At 35.8% G+C, this 22,533-nt stretch overlaps 1 protein-coding gene across 1 annotated transcript; it reads left to right on the forward strand.

The window, feature by feature from the left end:
- The first annotated feature begins 20,431 nt into the window (after positions 1 to 20,431).
- On the forward strand, positions 20,432 to 22,283 carry LOC113502472 (protein amnionless). The gene has a single exon (XM_026884055.1). It carries the CDS (start codon positions 20,446 to 20,448, stop codon positions 21,748 to 21,750), a length of 1,305 nt encoding a protein of 434 aa, XP_026739856.1. The 5' UTR covers positions 20,432 to 20,445; the 3' UTR covers positions 21,751 to 22,283.
- Positions 22,284 to 22,533: the final 250 nt, after the last annotated feature.

The raw sequence follows: 22,533 nt of genomic DNA on the forward strand, positions 1-22,533 counted from the left end.
ACAATTTACAAATAACCCGTGACGTTAATGTAAAACAGACAATTCACAAAAGAGTGTTGGGAATGGCCGGCTATCCGGGAATGTGCCCCGTGACAATACAACTGCGTATAACGTGTCATATTATTCCGACCCGGGACATTTTATTCGTAAATGATTTGCGCGTAATGTTCAGCGCCCCTCGGGATGTCGCGAGATGGAACAGCGCAAATAAAATTAATTTTTAATAGTAACGGTAATTGAGATATTAATGTTTTGATTAATTTGTTTGTTTGGGCTTTTAGTTGTATTGGGTTGTGAGTTTTTAATTAGTTTTATGTTGATTAATTATTAAAAAATGATTTAAAATTGTGTGCATTTCGAAAAATGGTAAATAATCTATGTAAATAATGATTTAGAAATAATCTATGGTGCCAAGTGTCAAAACAGCATCTCTATTTTGTGGTTTAGATTATTGTACGTAGCTTTAGTAGCAATACTTTTTTAGGAATTTTATTACAGACACTCATATTCACAACTCATTTATAGCTTCAGGTACGTTGAACTCGTGAAAACTGATCGTAAAAGTCTTTATAACAAAACAATTTATATGTGAAAACTGGGAACTGCAGCGCGTAACACACAATGTAGATACTGGAAACTTTAGTTGGCACAACACTACACATTATTGCATTAGGAATGAGACACATAGTAAATATGTGATACTAAATTATTTGTTTTTTTAGGGTGCGGAATCCAATTATTGAAGTTTCGACGTCTGTCCATCCGTCTTCAGACTGTTTCAGTTGAAATTTTTAAGAATGATGTATTTTTCTTAAAACTATATCAACAAACATGGATGATGATCGAAGTTTGGTACCGGTTTCAAGGTGCTGCTAGCTCTGAGGTCCCGGGTTCGATCCCCGGTCGGATCGATGTAAAAATTCTTGTTTCTACATTGACTCGGGTCTGGGTGTTTGTGGTACCTTCGTTATATCAGAATTCCATAACACAAGTGCTTTAGCAACTTACTTTGGGTTCAGAACAATGTATGTGATGTTGTCCGCATTTACTTTATCCCTCAGTGTCGCTAGCACTTGAACGGTTTTTATTTAATTATTTACGACCTCTTTCCAATGCAGTTTTAGAATCATAACGGTATATCATCATTTTGTTACTAATTACAGGGGGCCTTATCGCCACGTCATTTAGTTACCTTATTGAGGCTGTAGAAGAGAGATATATTATTATGCCGCTCTACGCCGTGAATTGCGCCGTCGCATCAAGCTTTAACAAAGTTAATAATACTACTTATAGACGTTGATGAAAGTACACTCAAAAGAAACTTACATTTACAAAAAACGTGCTAACAAACGTAAAATTCACAATCTTCTATGTCATATCGCGGAGTGTATTACAAGCTTTACAAGCTAAACTAAACTCCACAATGACGGTGACAAAAATAAATATATAACTACAGACCCACAATAATCGTTGCATTTTCCAGCAAAAAGATTCCAAACATTCTTTGTGAACTGCGTTCGGATACCGCTAATCGTCTTACCGACGGCTCCTGGACTATTTGTTGGTGCAACATCGTTAAACTGCGATAAACTTTTGATTAAGTTTCAGTCAAATGAACATAGTTTTCCGACGGGCAGCGATAATTAATCCTAGTACAGCGACGTTTAAACGACACTCATTTTGATTATGACTAAGTTTAATTGCATTGGTAATAGGTTTTGATGGTTTATTGTTTATTAAATTGTGCGCGGTTTTGTTTGTACTGTGGTACATGGTATAGTTTTGCTCTAATTATGGACATTTGTTTTGCGTTTTTACAGGTCCTTTTCTGGTTATATGTACCGCTATGATATTTGGCTTATTACTTCTTTAATTTTTCTATGAATGCGGCAAATTCATTTGTGTTATTGCTTAGTCATTTCAAGCTAGTGTTGTATTTTAATTTAAAATGGTATTTTTAAATGCCATCATTTTAAGTATAATGGCTATTGTCGTTACTGACCCTACTGTGTTAGATCAAGTCATAGTTATCAAACTTTAACTTAAGATCATGTAACGTTGGTATCATTAAACAACGAAAAAAAATTTTTTTCTTAAATTATTGCGACAATAACACTGCAAGTTAAGACCTCGCATAGCACAAACATATGAATGATCCTGTCAGATTGACACTGATGTTTCGTAATCAGTAAAACCTACAACTTATTTGTTAAGGACAACGATGATGCAAACGCAGACATAAAAGGGAAATCGATTGTTGAGTTAGAATGAAAATTTTAAGTTAAATTTCCGCGAGACTCTCAGTTTGCTGGTATAATAAATTGGTGTTTTCCTCATAAACTCGTGCACTACGTGTCGTTGCCCGGAGCGGTCTTTCGGACCCTTTTGCTGGCTACAGGGTTCATCCTTGTATTATTTGTGTATATACAAATCAGATTAATTCTGTAACATTATCAATTTAGCAATTTCATTAAATTTGTTTTCTTATTATTGACCAGCCTAAAATAAATTGAACTTACCTTATTTGATGAGTACCGAAGAGACAAATAATTTCATTGTGTCTAGTAACTCTTTTTGAATTGGACATTATTAATTAAGCCCATCGTAACATCGCAAAAAACAAAATAATCACAGTATTCTCATTTCTTAATAAATAAAAAAAAAGACTTCTCTTACGATTTGGCAAATTCTCACTTGTTTCCACCTTTTTTTGATAACTTCGTTGTTTGGTTAAACGTTACCCCAATTATAAGACGGGAACATTACAAGGTTGTACCGTCGATAACCCTGAGGCATATCTAAACTGTTCCGAACTTGTGCAATTAGAGATCAACAGATGTTTTGATAGCGATCCACAATTTCATATTTAACTTGAAGATATTACAATGTTGTTTTTACATGCAAGCGGTTTCTTCAAAGTTTTGGTTATTTATTAAGATTGATATTCGTGGCAAGGATTGGGCGATAAGAGCGGGCTGATGATGGTGATGAATAATTTTAAACTTGATCATGATGACATCATAGTTCTTCATTTTTAAAAGAGGTCCGTTGAAGTTTCACCTTACATCTTTCCATCTAAAAACGACTGAAGTTTTAAAATTTGGCGACGCGGGCACCGTGTAACTCAAAGAAATCTCTCTCAATTACCCTCATATCAACATCACATAAACCAGGACTTCGGTCACGAACATCCAAAAGCAGGCAGCACTCCGCTCCACTGCGCCACTGCGGGCTATAAATAAATTGTTCCTGAGACAGACCACCTCGACGCTCGCGTGATGATCATCAAAAAAGATAGCTGACTGCCTACCATCACCTCTCAAACTAATAAAATCGTTATTGTGGAAAAGAGACGCCTCTCTACACCGTGTATTTCACTATCTCCCTTCCCCACCTGTAAAAATATTCCTTAAGAACCTAGCGGTAGGCCCCGTAAGCAACGATCGCTTGTCCATACTCTTAATTGGACACAATCCCTATTGTCACACTCGGTCCAAAACGATTTTTATCTAAGTTTAATTTATAGTTCGTTAAACCTGCCTTTAGACTTATTAGAGTTAAGATGGTGTGTTGCCGATGGATAGAGATCTTATGAAGATGTATCTGATTTACTGGGGAATGTTAGGTTGGTATCTGGGAGATGTCAGTAAGATAAAATCTGTAGCAACGGTTGTTGCTACAGTACCCCTTTCTTCAATTACATTTTCGTAAAACGGGACAGAATTTAAAAATGTTTTTTCTAAACAATAATAATCTGGAAATGTTCACGAAAAATAGAAGAGAAAAGATGGCGATTGCGAAAATGATCTCCTGAATCACGCTTTCGTAAGCATTAAAATTTGATCGAAAATGCAGCGACACTAGATAATGAGGAGGCGTTGGCATTCAATGGTGCGTTACATGTTCCAGACAAGTGATTATAGCACAGTAAATCTGCATAACACTCATATTCCCTACATTTATCATTGAATGAACCTGTATTGTCATAGTTGAACTTTTACAGCTGTATGTAGTGACATGATGTTTCTGCTACTATAGGTTAGAATGTATCCATCCTTGAAACTAGTGTGGGTTGGTATACTTCGCTAGAAAATTTCCTAAAAAAGATTTTTTTGGGAAATTTAATTTTTATTTCTATTTTGTCAAGTACTTTCATACCAATTTTATCGAAATCGGTCCAGCCATTCGGGCGCGACGAGCTAACAAAAAGACACATACAGACACACTCACATATTTTCACAATTACCTATTAGTGTTTTGTAAATTCAATTCTCCGGAATTACACCTATGGCTTCCCTAACGCCAGTTATTAAAACAAAGAAAATAATAGTATTATGTCAAATCGTGGACTATAAGTAAATAAGTTAATAAGAAAGTCAAGTGAGTTAGTTCATGCTTCACTTAATGTTAGCAGTTACTGCGCTGCATACTAAACTCTAAGCCAGGGGCTTGCAACGTTCGGTGCATTTTAAACCTGATTAGAATGACACGCTGTAGACTTGCTTGGATTAAATATTTATAGGAAAATGCTGTTTTGTTAAGATAGGTGATTGATTAGAGTTTGTACTTTAAACATACACTCAAATGATTTGAAAACAGATTATTTAGTGCAACAATAATATTTTGAATGAACGTTTTCCGCTTTCGAATATTTTGATTTCTATTTCTATTAACACTGCCGTTTCCCAACAGTCAAAGGAATAAAAGAACGACAGCTAATTTAACATTTCTGCATAAGCTAGGAACAGCTCAAAATTATTTTTATTTGCATTAGGTATAACTCATAAATAAAGCCATTTCAGGCAAATGTATGGTCACGTCAACTATCCTGTTACGTAACTTACTTTAATTACGCTTATACACAATAACAATACCTTTTCTCTAAAATATATTCTTTATCAAAAACCAAACACTAAATGAAACCAACCACAAAAAGTTGAGCACCAATGCCTAGTGCATTCAAGTCGACAATTCTCGCGGACGTGGACGAAGCGCGGCATTAGTCTAATGTTCAGCACTTTGGATCGAAAACACGTGACACCCAGCCAGTAACGCAGGCGCGCCCGACTAGTGATGAGGGTTACGTAGTAAGTTAAATTAATATAGAGTTAATTTTTAATTCTAAATCAATCGGGAACTTGCTGAATTTTTTTATCATGGATATGATAGTTTATTTATTTTGTTTACAAGTCTTGCCATGAACGTCATACAATGTCGGACAGAAAAGCCTCTATCATTGTCTACCAATCAACCATAGGGTGAGGCAAAGATAACATATAAAGTCAAAGCAAAAAACCCTCGTTATCAATGTTAAAAAGTATAATTCTGTGAAACATTCAATTGTTTTTATATAAATTCTGCAACCCAGTGATTTATTTTCATATGACTTTCATAACGACCTTTTTAGCTTTACTGCAGCATTCGTTCTTGTAGTCATTTGTTTTTCCCGCGTCGCTTAGTTTCAGTTCGGCCAGCGTCGGCCATCACTAGCCGGCCAGTTACACGGGCAGTCGATTATGACGCTATGCAGTGTGCGCTGCGCTGTTTGACGATTTATTACGTGTAATGACGTCATCTGTTACGCCGCAAGCGTTATAATTAGTGGCAGTTGTGTGGACGGGTATACACTTCGTACTTATACGTGGCTGTGGTTAGTGAGAGTCTACTGTACATGTTTACTTTCACTCCTCTACTATGTATTATTATATTTAGTATTCACTTACATTACTATGTTTAGCAAGCATATACTTAATTTTGTTTTTCACTCCTAAAGGGTAGTAGGGTGTATTATGTTACTGACAGAAAGAAATGTTAATTCATTGAGTGCCTTAACGATGATGAAGATATAGTCTTAAGGTAGTAAAATTTATTAAGCAGAATTATTAATGAAATAAACGAAAAAGGGTTATTGTTATCCAATATTCTCTTAAGACTAAGACAAACTAATATTATTTCTGATTTTTCCGTCAGAATAACCAAAAAGCCTTAAGAATATAGAGTATGAAAAACACGTAAGCTTAATACACGGTAAAATGTTTGTTCGCGAAATAAATTACGCCAGGTAAACATCCAATCTGGGAAGAAAGTCGTAAAAATCTCCAGATCTATTACAGAGGAGAGTGCGAAAGAAAATATAAAGCTCAATTTACGTTCACTTTTAATGAGAACAACCAACTATGGTTATACATGCAAACCCCGCACCATATGTAACTAATACCATCAATTTTCGTGACTGTTCCTCACACTGAAATAAGAACCTTACTCACTCTATGATATGGTTTATTTTTCTCTGTATAGTTATTACGAGGTATTGATAGGAAAATATGTGTGTTTCGCGTGTAGATGGGCAGGTGTGTGCAGATAGGCGGAGGAAATGAGCGGAGGTGTGATGACGGTACGGAAAGAGTACCGACAAGATATGTGCCGAGTGACGTCACTGAAGGGTGGAAGATGTACGTTTGATATGAGTTATTTTTGTAGAGATTTGTTATAGAGCCGTAATATTATTTTCATTTTATAAAATAACTTGCTGTTGCCCGCGACTTCGTCCCCGTGGGTAGAAGATATAAGTTATGATTTATACCTGCCCTGTTTTTTTCACATTTTCCATTGTATCTTCGCTCCTATTAGTCGCACCGTTATGGTTTATAGCCAAGCCTTCCTTGATGAATGGTCTATTCAAGACAAAAATAATTTTTCAATTTGGACCAGTAGTTCCTGAGATTAGCGCGTTCAAAAAAACAAACAAACAAACTCTTCAGCTTTATACATATATTAGTATAGATTGATTTTCGTTTTTATTTTTATTTTATTTTTCAAAAGTTATGTACTTCTTTTCGTCTTTCTATCATGGTGTTATGTTCCACTTCTATGTAAAGAACTCCTCTTCCTTTTAATTTTCATCATTCGGTTGGGGATGAACGTTTGTTGAGCCTGGAACATCTGTGAAAATTCTATTCTATTACGGTTTATAACATATAGGCTTGTGACGGACAAATAGACCCTTTGGTTACGGAACATAAAAATGCAAATGATTTCCCCAAATTTCTCAATTATATTTGTTTATTAAGAACCTTATTATTGCCGATAGCACCTGTCAAAGGATAATATCTATATAAATATCAATATAATTTAATCAACTTAAATTTTAGGCATAATCCCAAACATACTTGCTGACCTATCACATTCATTACTGAGTCTCCTCTTGCCAGACGCTGACAAGACAATACGGACCCCGCAATGGACGCTTCACTGACCAAATCAGCTTTAAATATCGCTGAGCAATCACACCCGGGCTTACCGGATAGGACCGGATTTCTGAGAACTGACGGACAAATAAAATGCCACCTTAATAGGTATTACTTTTGCTTTTTTGCATAATATGAAGTTTAGAGACTTTTTTGTAAAGATATTTTATGCGATTTTTGAAAAACCAATTATAGTTCCGAAGTTCTTTTTTCGGTTCTTCTCATTAAAATTATCTGAAAATCTTGGAAATTCATTACGCATTATGTTTATTACTTTCATGTCAAGATAACCCTGTCTTCGTGGATAGGTTAATTAGATTCCAAGCCATCATTCATATAAAATTATTGATAGTTCCTGTAAAGGCTTTGAATATTATCAGGTTCTAAAACGCTACCCTACTTTAGTAGAGATTCTCGGCGAGTTTAATGAGATATTTCGGTTGCCAATGAGCTAAAGAATTGTGTAATACTCTGTAGGAAATGGCTTATAATTTCCTCGGAAGTAGAAATATTCGTTGCCCGGTTAGTCCCGGTTGCAGTAAAGTGGTCGCAGCAGTAGATACGTATTGCTCTCATTCCGTCGTGGCAAACTTTAAATTGCCGTGTTCTGAAGGTGGGCGGCAAAGAATAGGCCGCATTTTCTCATCTATTGAGCGTGTGTGTTACGTAAGATTTTGGATGAACTTCAGAACGCTGGATGAATCATGTTTTAGTGTTAGTGGGCTAGGGCTTGTGTCCGAGGCCTTATATAAATTACTGGTTAGTTTGAAATACTATTTTCTTCGGAAAACGTATAGGTTGGTTATCGCAGTAGTACGGTATTGTTAGAAGTTTGCAGTCTGCTTAAGTCTTTTGTGTCAATCTAAATATTAAAGAAAAAATAATATAATAATCTTGTTAATTGTTTTATCAGGACTTTAAAATTATACGGAAGTTTGCTTGTTTTCCTGTTTTTTTTAAAAGTTACTTATTAATTAACATTTTAAGCACGTCTAAATATTCAATTCTCTCCAGACCAGTCCAAAAAATCTCTCTAAATTTCCAAGTTAAACAATATTTTCGTTCTCAAGACGGAGGGAGTCATCACGCCGCGTCATGTTCCGTTTAGCTTACTAAGAGGGTATTTATGCTAATAATTCGCGAAGCCCTACCGCAGGGAACAATTGTGTCAATTTATGACCTCCTGAATTCGGCGGGGTTGCCCTGATTTAACTGAGACGTAACGAGTTTAGTCCCAAGCGGGGCTGATGTACTTGCAGGTGGAAAACGATGTTTTGTATGCTGCGTTGATCTTGGAATAGCAACGTTTGTGAACAAATGTTCTGGGAACGCGTACTTGAGAGGTTATGGTCCGATTGAAAGAACGAGGTAAGGTAGGGGAATCCTTGAATCAAACCGACATAAAGTATACCTTTGTTGCTCCCTTTGTGCATTTAAATAGTCCTGCTTAGGGAAACCTGTCTGAATTTATTTGGTTGGAAGAAAATATGGTGATTACAGAAGCCTGTTTGTAATTGGGCGTAATTACGAGCTTGTTATCTAGTTAAAGGTTTTGTGGACATTACGAAGAAGGTGGAGGCTGAATGTTGAGACTAACGTAGAAAAGGCTTAAACTGGAAGTAGTGCTTTTAGTAAGTGAGTATGTTCTGTTATGATGCTAGCGAACAACGATTCCTCTTGGAATTCTTGAAGCCTAAAAATAATATACTTTAAATAACTAACCAGGTTTAGCTTCAAGTAGGCACAAGGAGCGTAGATACACAAATTCACAATCACAATTTAAATTAAATTGCCTTACACTTCCACTATTCTTTGGGGTGCGGCCCTGCAATTTCAAACACACCCAACTTTTTGCCAAAAGCGAGATGGAAATGGAAATTCGTTGAAATTGTTTCCCGTTTCGTCGTGCTGTACGGAACACTCCATCGTTTATTGGCCATCAATTCTTCCCCTAATTGGTTCGCGTGAAAAGTAACTTGGAGCGGTTGGATGTAGGGAAAATGGAAGAGACTGGTGTATTTTTGTCGGGGATATTCTCAGACATACCTACAGTCGGACATTTTTGGCAGTGGTAGAAAATTGTAGAGATTTCAGTAAATTTGGGGGTTTTTAAGGTGATCAAAGGAATAAATAATTGGATTGATTGTATTGTGCTATCAGGACAGAATATACGAAAGCATTTATTATTTCGTTTCAAATGCGTATCACTGTCCATTTCTTTTATTTTTATATATTTTTCTACGTTTGTTTATTTTATCAAATCACGTAAAATCAATATTTATTTTAAAAATAAATTGCATTTTCCAGTAACTTTATATCCATTAAGCTGAAAATCCAAGAGATTAATTTGAGCTTTATTCAGATACTACTAAAGTACATTTTCGATAGGCTTCAAACTATTTTGTATCGGTTACAACTTAATTGGAAAATCGTCGCTGCACCTTCTAATACTGACGCTGCACTTCAACCAGATTAGGAAAGGTTTTTAATTTTCAGGCAAAACGGACGCCAGTTTATATTTAGCTAAGTAATAGCATCCTTTAAGGTTCAATTTCCTCTGACGAAAGCAGGAAATGCAGTGAAGCGTTGCGTATTTACACTGTATAATGTTACGTAGCATTTTGCACTTTATCATCATCAGTCCAGTGCAGGCCGGTTTAATCCGTGCGTTCAGCTTGACTGTCAGCTACTTATATGACCCGGATTATTCTGGGAATAGCGGAGACGAAAATTTGAACCAGCTGGTTTATGAATATTGTACCTATGATTATATTGATACCGTGTTATAGAATAAATTAAAAAAGATTACGTAACTAGGGGCAAAAAGAGTTTTAGCAGTTTATATCTGTCAAGCTATTTGAATGTATAGATGCCAAAAATTTTTTCGATGACTATCTAAAGATCAACGTGAATCGCATTTTTAAATTAACAAAAGTGTTCAGCGACAATAAGAGATAACAAATACCCCGGCCCTCGTCAGCAATGCCTCCTCATTCTCCGTCGTTCCTGCTTTATCATTAAAAGCTCTGGATGACAACAATGGTTCCACTTCGCTCTCGAGGGCTCGACACCTGTCCAAGAAATCGTTCCCAAAATAAATTACGTAAACACCTAACAAAGCCCACTTGAACGCATTTAACAGATTGGGAACATGAAAAATCTTTGCACTTTCATAGCACACAATACATAAAGAAACCAGTATCACTGGAGCTATAAACTGAAACATTAATATTAACAGGACAGTTCTTCTTATGCTGTTCGTTTATGTCCTTGAGGTTCATTATTCTAATTGCTTTTCGCACAGAACTGGAAATCTCTTCAGTTTTTCAAGTAGCACTCACTTTGGGAAGTGAAAACGTGGTAATTAAATTATTTTCCCTCATTAAGAATGAGGGGATTAGTAAGGGATAATGGTACTTTTATCTGTTTTGTTTAGTTCTAACCTTCAGAGGTGTCAGGGCCAGGTGTTTTTATATAATAAGAAAATCGGCCTCACTGAAGAAACGAGGATTGACGAACACGATTATCTATTTACCAAAATTGTATAGTACTTTGTCTTTATTTAATATCGGTACCATGAGTCATCCAAGACCTTAATGTGAATCTATTTCGCTATAAACCCGTAAGTAATAAACTTGAGATTCGCATTATGACGTCACCGTCTCTTATAATGTTTGTTGTAAAGCTATTAAATTATTTGTGTCACCCCACGCGGTGAACAATTTAAGCGGAGCGAGCACCGATACATCAGGAGTGCAGTATAGTAATATGGTGTTTGCTTAAGGGCCGGTACTTAAAGGAGTCGAGTTATAATGGAATTACAAAAATAAAATATAAATTAATTTAATTTAAATTCATAGTACAGGTGAGTGCAGCGGTGTATCAAAGGGCTGTCGAAGGTAAATGTTTTTGTTATCGATGATACATGTATAGAAAGGTCAGTTGTGTTCAAATTGTTAATGATAATATAAATTAGCCGTTTGGTACAGTCGTGTGTGATGTTGTTATGAATTGAGAAATAATATTTATATTAATTCGATATGAAGTATTATTGCGTAGAACGTTCTTTTACGTTACGTTTAAAAAACAATGTACAGGTTTTTGTCATAAAGATCCGTCATTCTGCCATTACATCAAATTAAACGTTTATATGGTATTTAGAAAAGGGGAAATTGTCTTTAGGTTTTCCTTTTCCACATACACACTTATATAATTTTGTCATTCGTTTGAAGTAAGTTCTATGCCAACTAGTTTGCAACGTATAACAATCAAATTATTCGGGGAGCAAACATTTTTGAGTTACGGGCGATGAGAGATGCGATGTGTCAACAGTTGCGAAATAATCTTATGCATCGCTTGTTTAAAGGCTCAGCCATAGTACGTGGGAGCTGTTGTTGAGGTTAATGTTTTAAACATACAAAAAGGATTTAATGCAAAAATGTTGTTTTGTAAATGTATTTTAGTTTACCCATAAACTGGTTAGATTACACAGGCCAAAAGTGACTTTAAAAAAGTTAGTTAATATTTCTGTAATTTTTCATTTTATATTCAACAAACTTGTGGCTATATTTTCTGTTATGCAAAACACTGTAGCCTCATTAAATTTCTCAAAGTTGCAAAGTAAGTCGTAATATTTTGAAAACAACATTAAAATACCACTGTATTGTTCTCACCCTTTACAAAAGTTTCTTTAAAACACTTCCTCAGTGTGTCCGAACCCTTAAGTAACAACTTGATGATTTGTTATGATCGCCTCGACTGCGCTCAGCGGGCGGCCAAAAACTGCATTAACGTCTACCAAAAGCCGTTCACACCAAATTCAACTTTAATAACCAAACACCAAATTACATTTTCGCATAAACTCACGTACGCAGAAAATCGCAAAACAAACGAAACTAAACGTTGTTGCTGTTACAATTAAGGAGACGATAATGAATTGTCCTGAAACTGACATTTTGTGCTTTAACGTTCGTGTTATAAAGTTGAAATCGCTTTGTGTGGCGGTGTTTTATAAAATGCAGCCGAATAACATCTCTGTTCCGTATAATAATTTTTCGATGTTAAGACAAGGGTTAATAATTTATTCTATTTTAATCTTCGGTTGTTTGTGTTTCGTTAAAAGGTTGACGGACCGTGGCGCTTTTGAATTATGTAGATAAGTTGGAGGACTTGATTTATGACTGGTCTATAATACTGTTATGTAGGCGGTACGGTTTCAATCATTCATTATGCATTCTTTAATAGATCATTATTCCTTATAGGAATGTTCAAGAAATGTTTTGGAAAGTATTCAAAGTAACAATAGATCGAGGAAGCTTAAATAATTCGCATACATATTTAATTATCACTAGAAAATGCGTCTAGGCACTATGTCTGTGTTTGGGTGTTATTAAACTAATACAAATTTATTTTTTCGGCCACGTAATCAGATTTCGACTAGGGTACGAGACAGTGAAGTCCTAAACCACCACATTAACAGTCATCTTTGAGAATGGGCCGGCCAATTTTATTTGAGGATCTCTATGTATGAATTTTGTAGTTACTTATGAGGGAGGCAACTACAACAACTATCTGTGAGGGACACCGTGGTCTCGGTACACTAAGTGAAAGCACAAAACATAAGTGAGTTTTAGTCAGTAAAAGTCTAACCCTCCCTTTCGGTCAACTCACAGCGGGAGGGAGTGATGTTGATTTCCCATCCGGAAAAAATCAGGTGATAAGCCCCCAGAAAAAAATTAAGACAATTTTCACTTTTCATCTTTTCTTCCTTTTCTATGATACTTTACATCATTCACTCCTCAATGAGAACCTAAACGCATCCCAGTGTCGTATGACAATATGTAAATGAGCTATTATTAAATGCCAGTTGTAAGATGCAAATAGGAGAATTGGGTTAATGTGAGATTTCTACTGAATTAATGAGCAAACGATCTAAGTTGAGGTTCCTTGTAAATTATCGTTGCATTACCCATTCGAACTTTTGATGGAGATTTATGTTAAGTTCACAAATGATTTGCATTTGACATTTTTTATTAATTGAGTAAAAATTAACTTTAATGAGGTCTGCTCATAGAATTAAAATTCAATAACTACTTATTATGTAAAACCAATGTTTTCCTTATGTTGTTTTTATTGTGATTTTTCCGAAACTTTTCTAATAATCAGCAAAGTAAATGAAACTTTAAAATATAAACGAGCTGTGTATTCTGCATAACATGCACAATATAATGTTTTTAGATTTAAAAAATACCAATAACACTTGACAAGAGAATTATGGCAAAACACAAAAGCCTTCAAAACACTCACATCCAAAACTTCGACAATTAATCAATCATTTACTCATAATCTAAATCACATTTTATATATAACTACACAGACGCACACAAACAAACAGGCACGTATGTATTTCATACGTCAATTGATCAGTATCAACTTAAAGTAGAACTCCAACAAACTCTGGCTTGCAGTCCGCGAAGTGTCGCTATTGTTACCAAACTATTTTTATATGATTTAGAAGTTGTCCGGAACCGTCCCGATCCAGACTCATCCGGATTCACCCGGGTATGTTAAACTTTGTCGGTCGATGCTCGATTTTTGGTGGAAGTTTTGCTGGTTTTCTTTCGAGTGTTTTGTTGCTAGTTTTTTATGTATTGCTGCGAAAAGTTTGTTGCAGAACATGATATTAAACGTTTTGTTACACAAAAGCGGACACTGAAAATGAATTGTTATTGTAGATATTACTATGGCTAATAAAATAAAGAATACATTGCATACGTTTCGTATGTGTTATAACTAAAAGATTTCAAGCTGCTTAGAACATTTTATATTTATTTGTTGACTCGACAATCTAACAAAAGTGTTTACTCACTTCCTAAATAAAAAAAGAATGTTTAACATACTCTATGTTCACACATGAATTCCAGCGATGAATTTATTACGAAAACTATTTAGCGAACACACGGCGAACACCATTGTTTTCGCTGAAAACAGTTTCCGCACTTCACGTATTTCAGATTTCACCAACTTTCATACACCAGTACTTAGCTAATGTTAAACTAAATATAATCCACATAGGAATTCGCTTAAAACGCTACATGTGTACGAAAGATTAATGTTCTGGGGATTGTCTAATATTTTGTAGGGAGCGGGAATTTATTACCGACGCGCTATTTGGTCCAGGTCGCCACATTTCAAATCCTATTTGCGGCTAATTGCTTTAGCGGGCCTGTATGCGTTTAAAGAGAATTATTATAGGGAAATCCTGAATTTTGGAAGTGGGTTACATGTGTTGTGTAATTGGTTTCTTGAAGTATTACATTGTGCAGATTGTGCTGAGATAATGCATCTTCTTGGTGAAAATATACATACGTGTTAATTGTTTAAGAGTGTTTTACTCAAGTCAATTTATTGGGATCACTCGATTAGGTTCGGACCGAATCGGAGTTCTTAACCATGAGCTGTCGCGGCTGCAGGGTGGCGAGACTCAAAACCGATAGAGCAATAGAGGTAAGCCTTTCTTGAAACAATCGAATCAATCTCATCACAAATTTAAGCGTATGGTGCGAGACCTGCCTAGCTTAGTGAATAAAGCAATCAGTGCGCTTAACTAAGAGTTGCAGGTTAGAATCGTGTCTGAAGTAAAACAAAAAACAAAATTGTTTTTAATTGTATTTAAAAAAATATGCTACATGTGTTTTTGTTGAAAAACAATTATTTATGTTTCGGATTAATATACCTTTAAATACCGTTCCAAATTCCGAGCAACATATATTTCTGCGTAACATTGAACTGCATTATTTGCACTTAACGTTGTATTCTGTACTATAAAACATTCCTGGAGCCGGTCATCCATGCTGTTACTACGAATAATATTTGTTTATCCTTAATCAAACATTTACTATTAAGCTTTGTCAAATATATATTAGTTTCTGTTTTTGGAAATGCATACTCAAAACTGTTATACCTTACTATTAAATTATCGTCCAAATAACGTTACTTCATAGATTAACCTTTTAATTCCCCTGGCTTGCCAATCGATAGCTACATACCTGTTCCCTGAGGACCTGACCTTTCGCCCTGTCGTGATAAATTGATTCTTTTGTTGATGACATCCACTCGTGGCAGTCGCGGCACCCTCGGTGGTCGGAGATGTAGGTGACTTGGTTTCATTTTTCAGGAACGATTTTATAAAATAATAGTTGGTTGTAGTTTTTTTTTTGAGTAAAAATTTTACATGTTGTTAAGTCATTTTTTTATTTCATACAGTTTATAAATGGACAAAAAGTAATTTCAGAATAGTCGGCACAGCTACTTTCAATTATTTATGTTCTTAATACGAGATTATTTCTACATATTGGGAATACGGTCTAATGAAAATCGTGATTGTTTTGTAGCTTTGCTGGTATATTTAATGGGAGAGATGTGCTTTAACTCTTTTTGGATACAGATGCCATGCTGACTCGCCTCTTCTTTTAGATATTACTCACTTTATAAAACTACCTTATTCTATAGCATGGGACATCTACCATCACCACTGAAAGTAAGACATTTTTCACTACAGTCATCTCTTTCCCACACCTTCAATTGTCTCACTGCAGTAGCTCCTGGTAGGCCCCCAGTTCTCTATCGCTGTAGAATAATAAATCTATTGGCGCCTTTCTTTACGCGAATGATTATTTCTTTAGGAAACAACAATGGTTCCGCACAAAGGTCAATCCCGAACTAGTTGTTGATAAGAGCCATTCGTAAATGTGCTGATGGTTATCGCTGACCGGAAAATATTGGGTTCCGTGAGTCTCCTTATGGTTCTCTGAAAAATAAATGTATATAATGGGTCTATTGAATAGCTTAGTGTTTTAAAATGACCACACTTGACTTGGATATGGTATGAAATTTTGAATGAAAAGCCAACCTGTGCTTATACATAGAGAGTTATTATTATTTAGAGTTATTGTATTCAGAGGACTACTTTAAACAAACAAGGAATCATATTTGGATACTTGTCAAAAAATGAAAGATGATATGTACAAAATGAACAGTTAAAATCTCGTACGAAGACATAATATTTTTAGTAAAAAGAGCTCGGGTTGTGCTCTCTTTACTGAAAATTCACTTTACTGGCCCCACTTATATACTTTTCACCACCTTTCATGCGTCAAATAAGCAGTTTTTTACAGGCTTAATAAAATAATATAAAAAAACGTGTCCAATATGTTTTATAAATCTTCGTAAACACTTAATCCACTGGAACTTAGAAAGGACGTTGCAATATTACAGTTTCTCTGAACACTCTGGACTGCCCTGATTGCAACCAACAGTCTCCAATCAAAAATAAAAAATGCTTTTACTACTCGCTCAAGTTTCCAGCTTTTAAACATTTAGCTGTATTCAATGCATTCTATATACATATATAAGGTATATGTTACCAATAAACACGATTATAACACTAAGAACTCGCCGCCTTAGGTCGTTAACACATCAATTTATATAACGGCTACCACTCTTCATTGCAGGACTTATTAAGACGAATACAACGGGTGTCGATAAAAATCCTAACAGGCTATATGTCAATAGCCATAGCCATAAAGCGAATACGTTGCTAATAGGCAATTATACCATAAACATTGCCATAAGACATCAACAAAGTAAAGATATCGGTTTATTACTTATGGTGAGTGTACATTGGATTTTAAAACGTATGAATGTCGCTGGCAAATCTATGGAAGATGGCACTTAATTCATGGCCAAATACCTAAAAATTTGCTAAGAGATTTTTCTTTGAAAACCTGACGTATTATATATTTTGTTCCCAAATCCTAGAAATAGAGATTAGTCAAATAAAAGCTATACTTCACACGTATCCGTTATTTAAGTACAAAAAATTACTTAGTTGTTTACGTCAGAATGAATATTAAAGTTATTGGATTCGGCATGTATAGAGCTATGTTTGATTATTATAAAGTGGTATTTGCGGTAAAGAGTGCATCGTTATACACATGTGCACACCGCATGACCGCTGCGGCACACCTACTCAGTGTACGCTCTCCCTAACTATCAATACAGAACCTTTTAGCGAGAGAATAGATTTTATAGCGCGTATTGAAGCAGACTCGAATAAATTATGAGTCAAGTGTATGGTTTATGACGTTTTACAAGCACTGGCTTTATGGCCCCGAGCTTTCAGCTTTAGTAATCCCCTATATTAACAGTATTTACGCTGATTGCTCATATAAAATAGTTGTCATTTGTCGTTATAAAATTGATGTAAATCATTCAGTATTTTCATGGAATAGGATTAAATTGATAGCTATTCAGATAATATACGAGAATAGTGCTGAAATATTAAGCGACGAAATACTAACTCGCTTCATATCCTTTATTCATAAACAAAATACCTATTAGTACAGTCATTAAAAACAAAAGTGTAAAGTTAACTAGATAAAACAGAAAAACGTGTATAAATTTTTATTAATGATATTGCTTAGGCTTAATTATTTTATTTTGAAAACAAGTTAAAAAGGAAAAACGAAGATGATAGCTACCCATGTGGACCGTTTCCAAAAAAGACCCACAAAGACGATGCGGGCAGAAGTGGGAACAAAGACTAGAAAATTAAAAGTAAACTTTGTTTGTGGTCTCTATGTGGTCACCGTTCTTGTTAATTGTTCATTTTTGAAAGCCCCGAAGCGAACGAACGTGTAGAGGTGCCTAAAAGTGTTGCAGCGAACAAAGCTTTGTAAGATACTGATATGCAGTGCAGTTAGAGTAAATGACAGGCAGTTGTAGCATTTAAAACCGTTAAGATAGAGTTGAAGTTGGTTTGAAAAGGACGTCCCGAATTTTCACAAGGATTTTTACAGCAGCTATGAGAGACAGTAGTGAATAAGTTTCCTTTTACTAACTGAAATATCAATAAAGTTTCTAAAGACATATGGATCCTTACTCTGTTTACATTGTAGAATGATCACGTACACAGTCGGCTAAGAAGAGTTGCTTATGTGGCAAACAATGAGAGTTGTCAAGAGTAGAGTTCTAAATTGGCCTCCAAAGACAGGATACCCGAAATTGTAAATCCTCCCATCAGTTTTTTAACTCCGTAGATCCCAAGTAAAACTACACAGGTACAATTTGATAAATCAATGAAAATCCAGTAAATCCGAACATAAAACGAAAGTAAAAATCTGTTCTAGGTAGTTCCGAAAACCCAACGCTCATATTAATATCGGAAACTCATTCGGATCCGAAACCAGTCCGTCCTTGACCTCACATGGCTAAGACGCTCCGAGAGACGTTACGACGAAAAATATTAAACGGAACACGTTCACAATAAGGTTTTATACCGCAGAGCCCTTCGTAAACGGTCTGAATGCCAGTAGCAGTTTTATACAGAACCGTAAACCTAAACGCTTAGAGGTAGAGGTCCCTGTTATCTACCCATCTAGCATATTGTGCGTTTCGGCGGCTTGTTACGATCGCTAAAGTGCGGGTGGAATGTACGGGCGAGTGTTGGGCGCGGCATCGCGGCTATGGTGCCGAGTCTAATTGGTAATTGGATATGAGTCCAGTGTTAGTTAAGCACCTAATTTTGCAGCTGTATGCAAATAGGACAGCTGGCTTATGCAACTATACTGCGCGATGGTTGAGACAAGAGTAATGTAATCAAACATTAACCATTTCTTGTTCAAAAGGTTAAGATCATTTCCATTTAGAAAAAATCTATAATTATATTAATATGTACATTCATTAAAAGTCTTCATAACCGACGTGATAACAAACTCAGAAGAAAGTCACAACACCCACCTTCAGCACAACGGCCGAAGCTGAAATACAATTCCGTACATTTCAGCTGATGCTTTTCCTGCAATAAAATTTGCATAACTACGCTCCTTGGCACGGGAGAGGCGTCTTATTAAATTTCCAGCCCCTCGAAAAGTCATTAATGGTTTGTATTTAACCACCTACCAGTGTTATCTAGCGATAAATCATAAGGTATCAAGTGTAATGGGCGTGCGTGGCTGGCGATGACTTTTATTGCGTCTTCAAGATGGCGGTAATCCTCGGATCTCGGGTTTCCCGACGCGGCCGGATTACCCCTAATCTTTTGTTTATACGTATTCTTTTTTCAGGGAATATTATGATATTAACATTACTAATTCGTCGCGGTTCGGTATTCGCAAAAGGTAATATATTGCCCTTGTTTGGTTAAGCTGCCGGTTATACAAATGAGATTCTTTTGCTTAAAGTGATGGATTGTTTTTGCTTCTGTTGTGAGAATACTTTGAAGAAAGAAATGTAATAACGGGCGTAAGGTTAATATCTTTTTTTACAAAATTTTTGACATTACTCTTCGTTTATTTACTAAGGTAGGTATTTATTTTTTAGATTGCTAAATTCGGGTTATCCGAAGGTAGGATAGGCTAATGAAATAAAAATATAGCAGGAATAGTTTTGGTGCGAAGAGCAAGAGATTAGAGGAAGATGGTTTAAATAAAAGGTGGTTACGTTCAATCAACCCTCTGCTGGGTTGATGATAAATATGATGATGATAAACGCATTTGATTTAACTTAAAAAGCAATATCAACACTAACCGAAAAGTAACTTTTAAGCGCAATACAAAACACTGCAGCACTATAATAACATCATTTCTCAATCATTATCCCAACAGCTTATTAATATGATTCAGAAAAAAAAAAGACGTAAAAGAAATAATTTCGAATTTATAATATTTTGTTTGCTGTTGTTTTTTTTTCTCACATTATAATTATTCTCATTTTATTATTTTATTCTATACATACAATTTGAATTAGTTTATTATTATGTTTGTTTTACTTTTAATTTTGATTCTCTTATTATGATTTTTGTTCATTGTATTTTAATTGTTTCTGCCTAATCAAACTTGTTGTACCTACCTAGACAATAAGTGAATGATGTGGTCGCCTGTAATTGGAGGCGCACACTAATATTGTACGCAAAAATGTTAATATGCATGTAATTGTGTAGCCTCTGTTGGCGATCCGATCCAATAAATAAATAAATAAATAGAATGTAACTTTACACTCGGACACGTTGATTTGTGTCACCCACATCTGTCACAAACATCAAACAGAGCACAGATAATAATCGGCCAGACGTCATTAAGTATCACATTACTATCCGTCCGAACAAAATTGGCATTCATTACCATACGCTCATTACAACATGTCACCCATTTTGGTGTTGCATTGTATCGCTATATTTGGTACAACTTTGGTTTCTGCTTTTGTTGTGAAGTGGCTTCCAAACTCAAGCTTCAAGTTACCAAAAAACTTTAAAGACGGGAAACTTCCCTGCTCTAAGCAAACCGTCGTGTTTCCACAAACGATTGTTGGTTCAATCAAAATTGCATCCGGCACCGAAGTCGGCGGATTCATTTTACCAGAAGAAGGAGAATTGATTCTAGATGGCTCGTTAACCTTGGGAAGCAACTCTGCTGACACCAATTGTACTGAAGGGAATTCTTATTACCTGGACGTGAGTTACTCTTTATGGAGACAAGCTGATGTTTGGAGCTCACCAAAATTCAACCAGGCCACTCCTGACTCCGACAGGATTCCATGCTACAACGATGAAGTTGAATTCCCAACCGATGCGAAGTATACAGTGGAGCTGCCTACAAGGCCTCAGTATGTAAAAGCTCTCAGAATCGGAAACAAAAGTTACACCAGTGACGAACTAGTGCTACGTATTAATGCGCAATCAGATGAACAACAACAATTCGTTTTTAACAAGTTTATGAGTACCGGTATTAGAATTAAACAACACATGTCTTGTTCCCAATTCGGTTGCCCCTGCCAAATGGTTCCTCTGAAAATTGACTGTTCAACAAAGTTTTGTCCGAAACCATCCTGTGTGAGTCCTGTCAAGCCTTATGGATTTTGTTGTGATATTTGTGGCGGTTACGTTGTTTTTAATCCAGATCAAGGTTTTGATTTGAAAGCTTTTAATGACCTTGTCGATAATACTGTGCAGGCTTATGATAAAAATTCAGTGGAATATTATATAGGGTTTACTCCGGAAATTCCGCTAAGCAGGATCCAACTCGTAATAGTCGATAAAGGTGTTTACGAAGGCTCTAGTGCGGAAATCATCAATTCTATTAGCTATGCAATCCACGCCCATTGGGTCAGGGGGCAAAAGGTTGCCGAGATAAGCGGCAGCCCTTTAGACAAATCGGGTTTGGGCGGCAAAATCTTTGTATCCATGTTTTTCGCAGTGGTTTTGAGTTTAGGGGCGTTGTACGTGTACTATTATAAGATTCCGGATCTTAGATTTCCAATTTTCTCTCCGAATGGCATGGAAAATATATTGTCGAGGTATCAAAGGCGGTCAGATAGTATCGTGAGCCTAACCAGAAGAGACTCAGTTATCAGTGGAACCTCTCGGGGCAGTACTGCGTTTAGAAACCCTCTGTATAGTTCTAAAAGAGGGCGTGTGGAGGTGGTGGAGTCTGTGGTCGAGGACTAATTGGTTTTTTATTACACATATTATGAAATTAAAATTAAAATTGTATGAGAAAAATATTTAGTAACCATTTTAAATAACAGCCACACTTTTGTAAATTGTCTCCTTCATTTTTTGATGAAAACCTATTAATGTTATCAATAAATAAATGACAAAAGAGACATGAGTTTCATTTGACCATATTAAAATGTCCTATCCACAAACCTCCTACAACTTTGTGCTTACAAACCTAGCAATCAAACATAAACTGTGATAATAATTACCTACGTAAAATGTATGATAAAACTTCTAATTACAAGTAATGATCCGTCTGTAATCAGGAGACCGCCCGCGCTGCTCGGCGGGGCGTTGCCGCTGCCGCGCGTACCTAGTACTACGCTATGCATGATTTATGTCGCTAACTGAAGCGCTTCTTGTAGTCTCAAGTATTTTCGGATGGCTTTATTTGGTGAGTTGAAGAGTAGTGGGATGCTTAAGCCTATCGTTGAAAATGTTAGAAACTATTAGGTGGTCCGTTTAGATCATTTATTGTATGTTGGGTTCAGTTTCCAGTCCTACTAGAATTTGCTGTAGGTATCACTTCATGTAATATACGCTGTATTATGAAGTGACTGAATTCTGTATTTAATTGCTTGCTTATAAAAACAGCACCTGTAGGAAAAAATATTGATAGAAACTTATTTTAGTATTGCCCGACATACGCCAAACAGGAGTACCGAAAATTCTCGATATTTAAAACGTAAGTATTTATTTTCAGGATCAACCGGATTTTACTTTTGGAAATTG

The sequence above is a fragment of the Trichoplusia ni genome, chromosome 17, assembly GCF_003590095.1.
Source record: "Trichoplusia ni isolate ovarian cell line Hi5 chromosome 17, tn1, whole genome shotgun sequence".
NCBI classification, from domain to species: domain Eukaryota; kingdom Metazoa; phylum Arthropoda; class Insecta; order Lepidoptera; family Noctuidae; genus Trichoplusia; species Trichoplusia ni.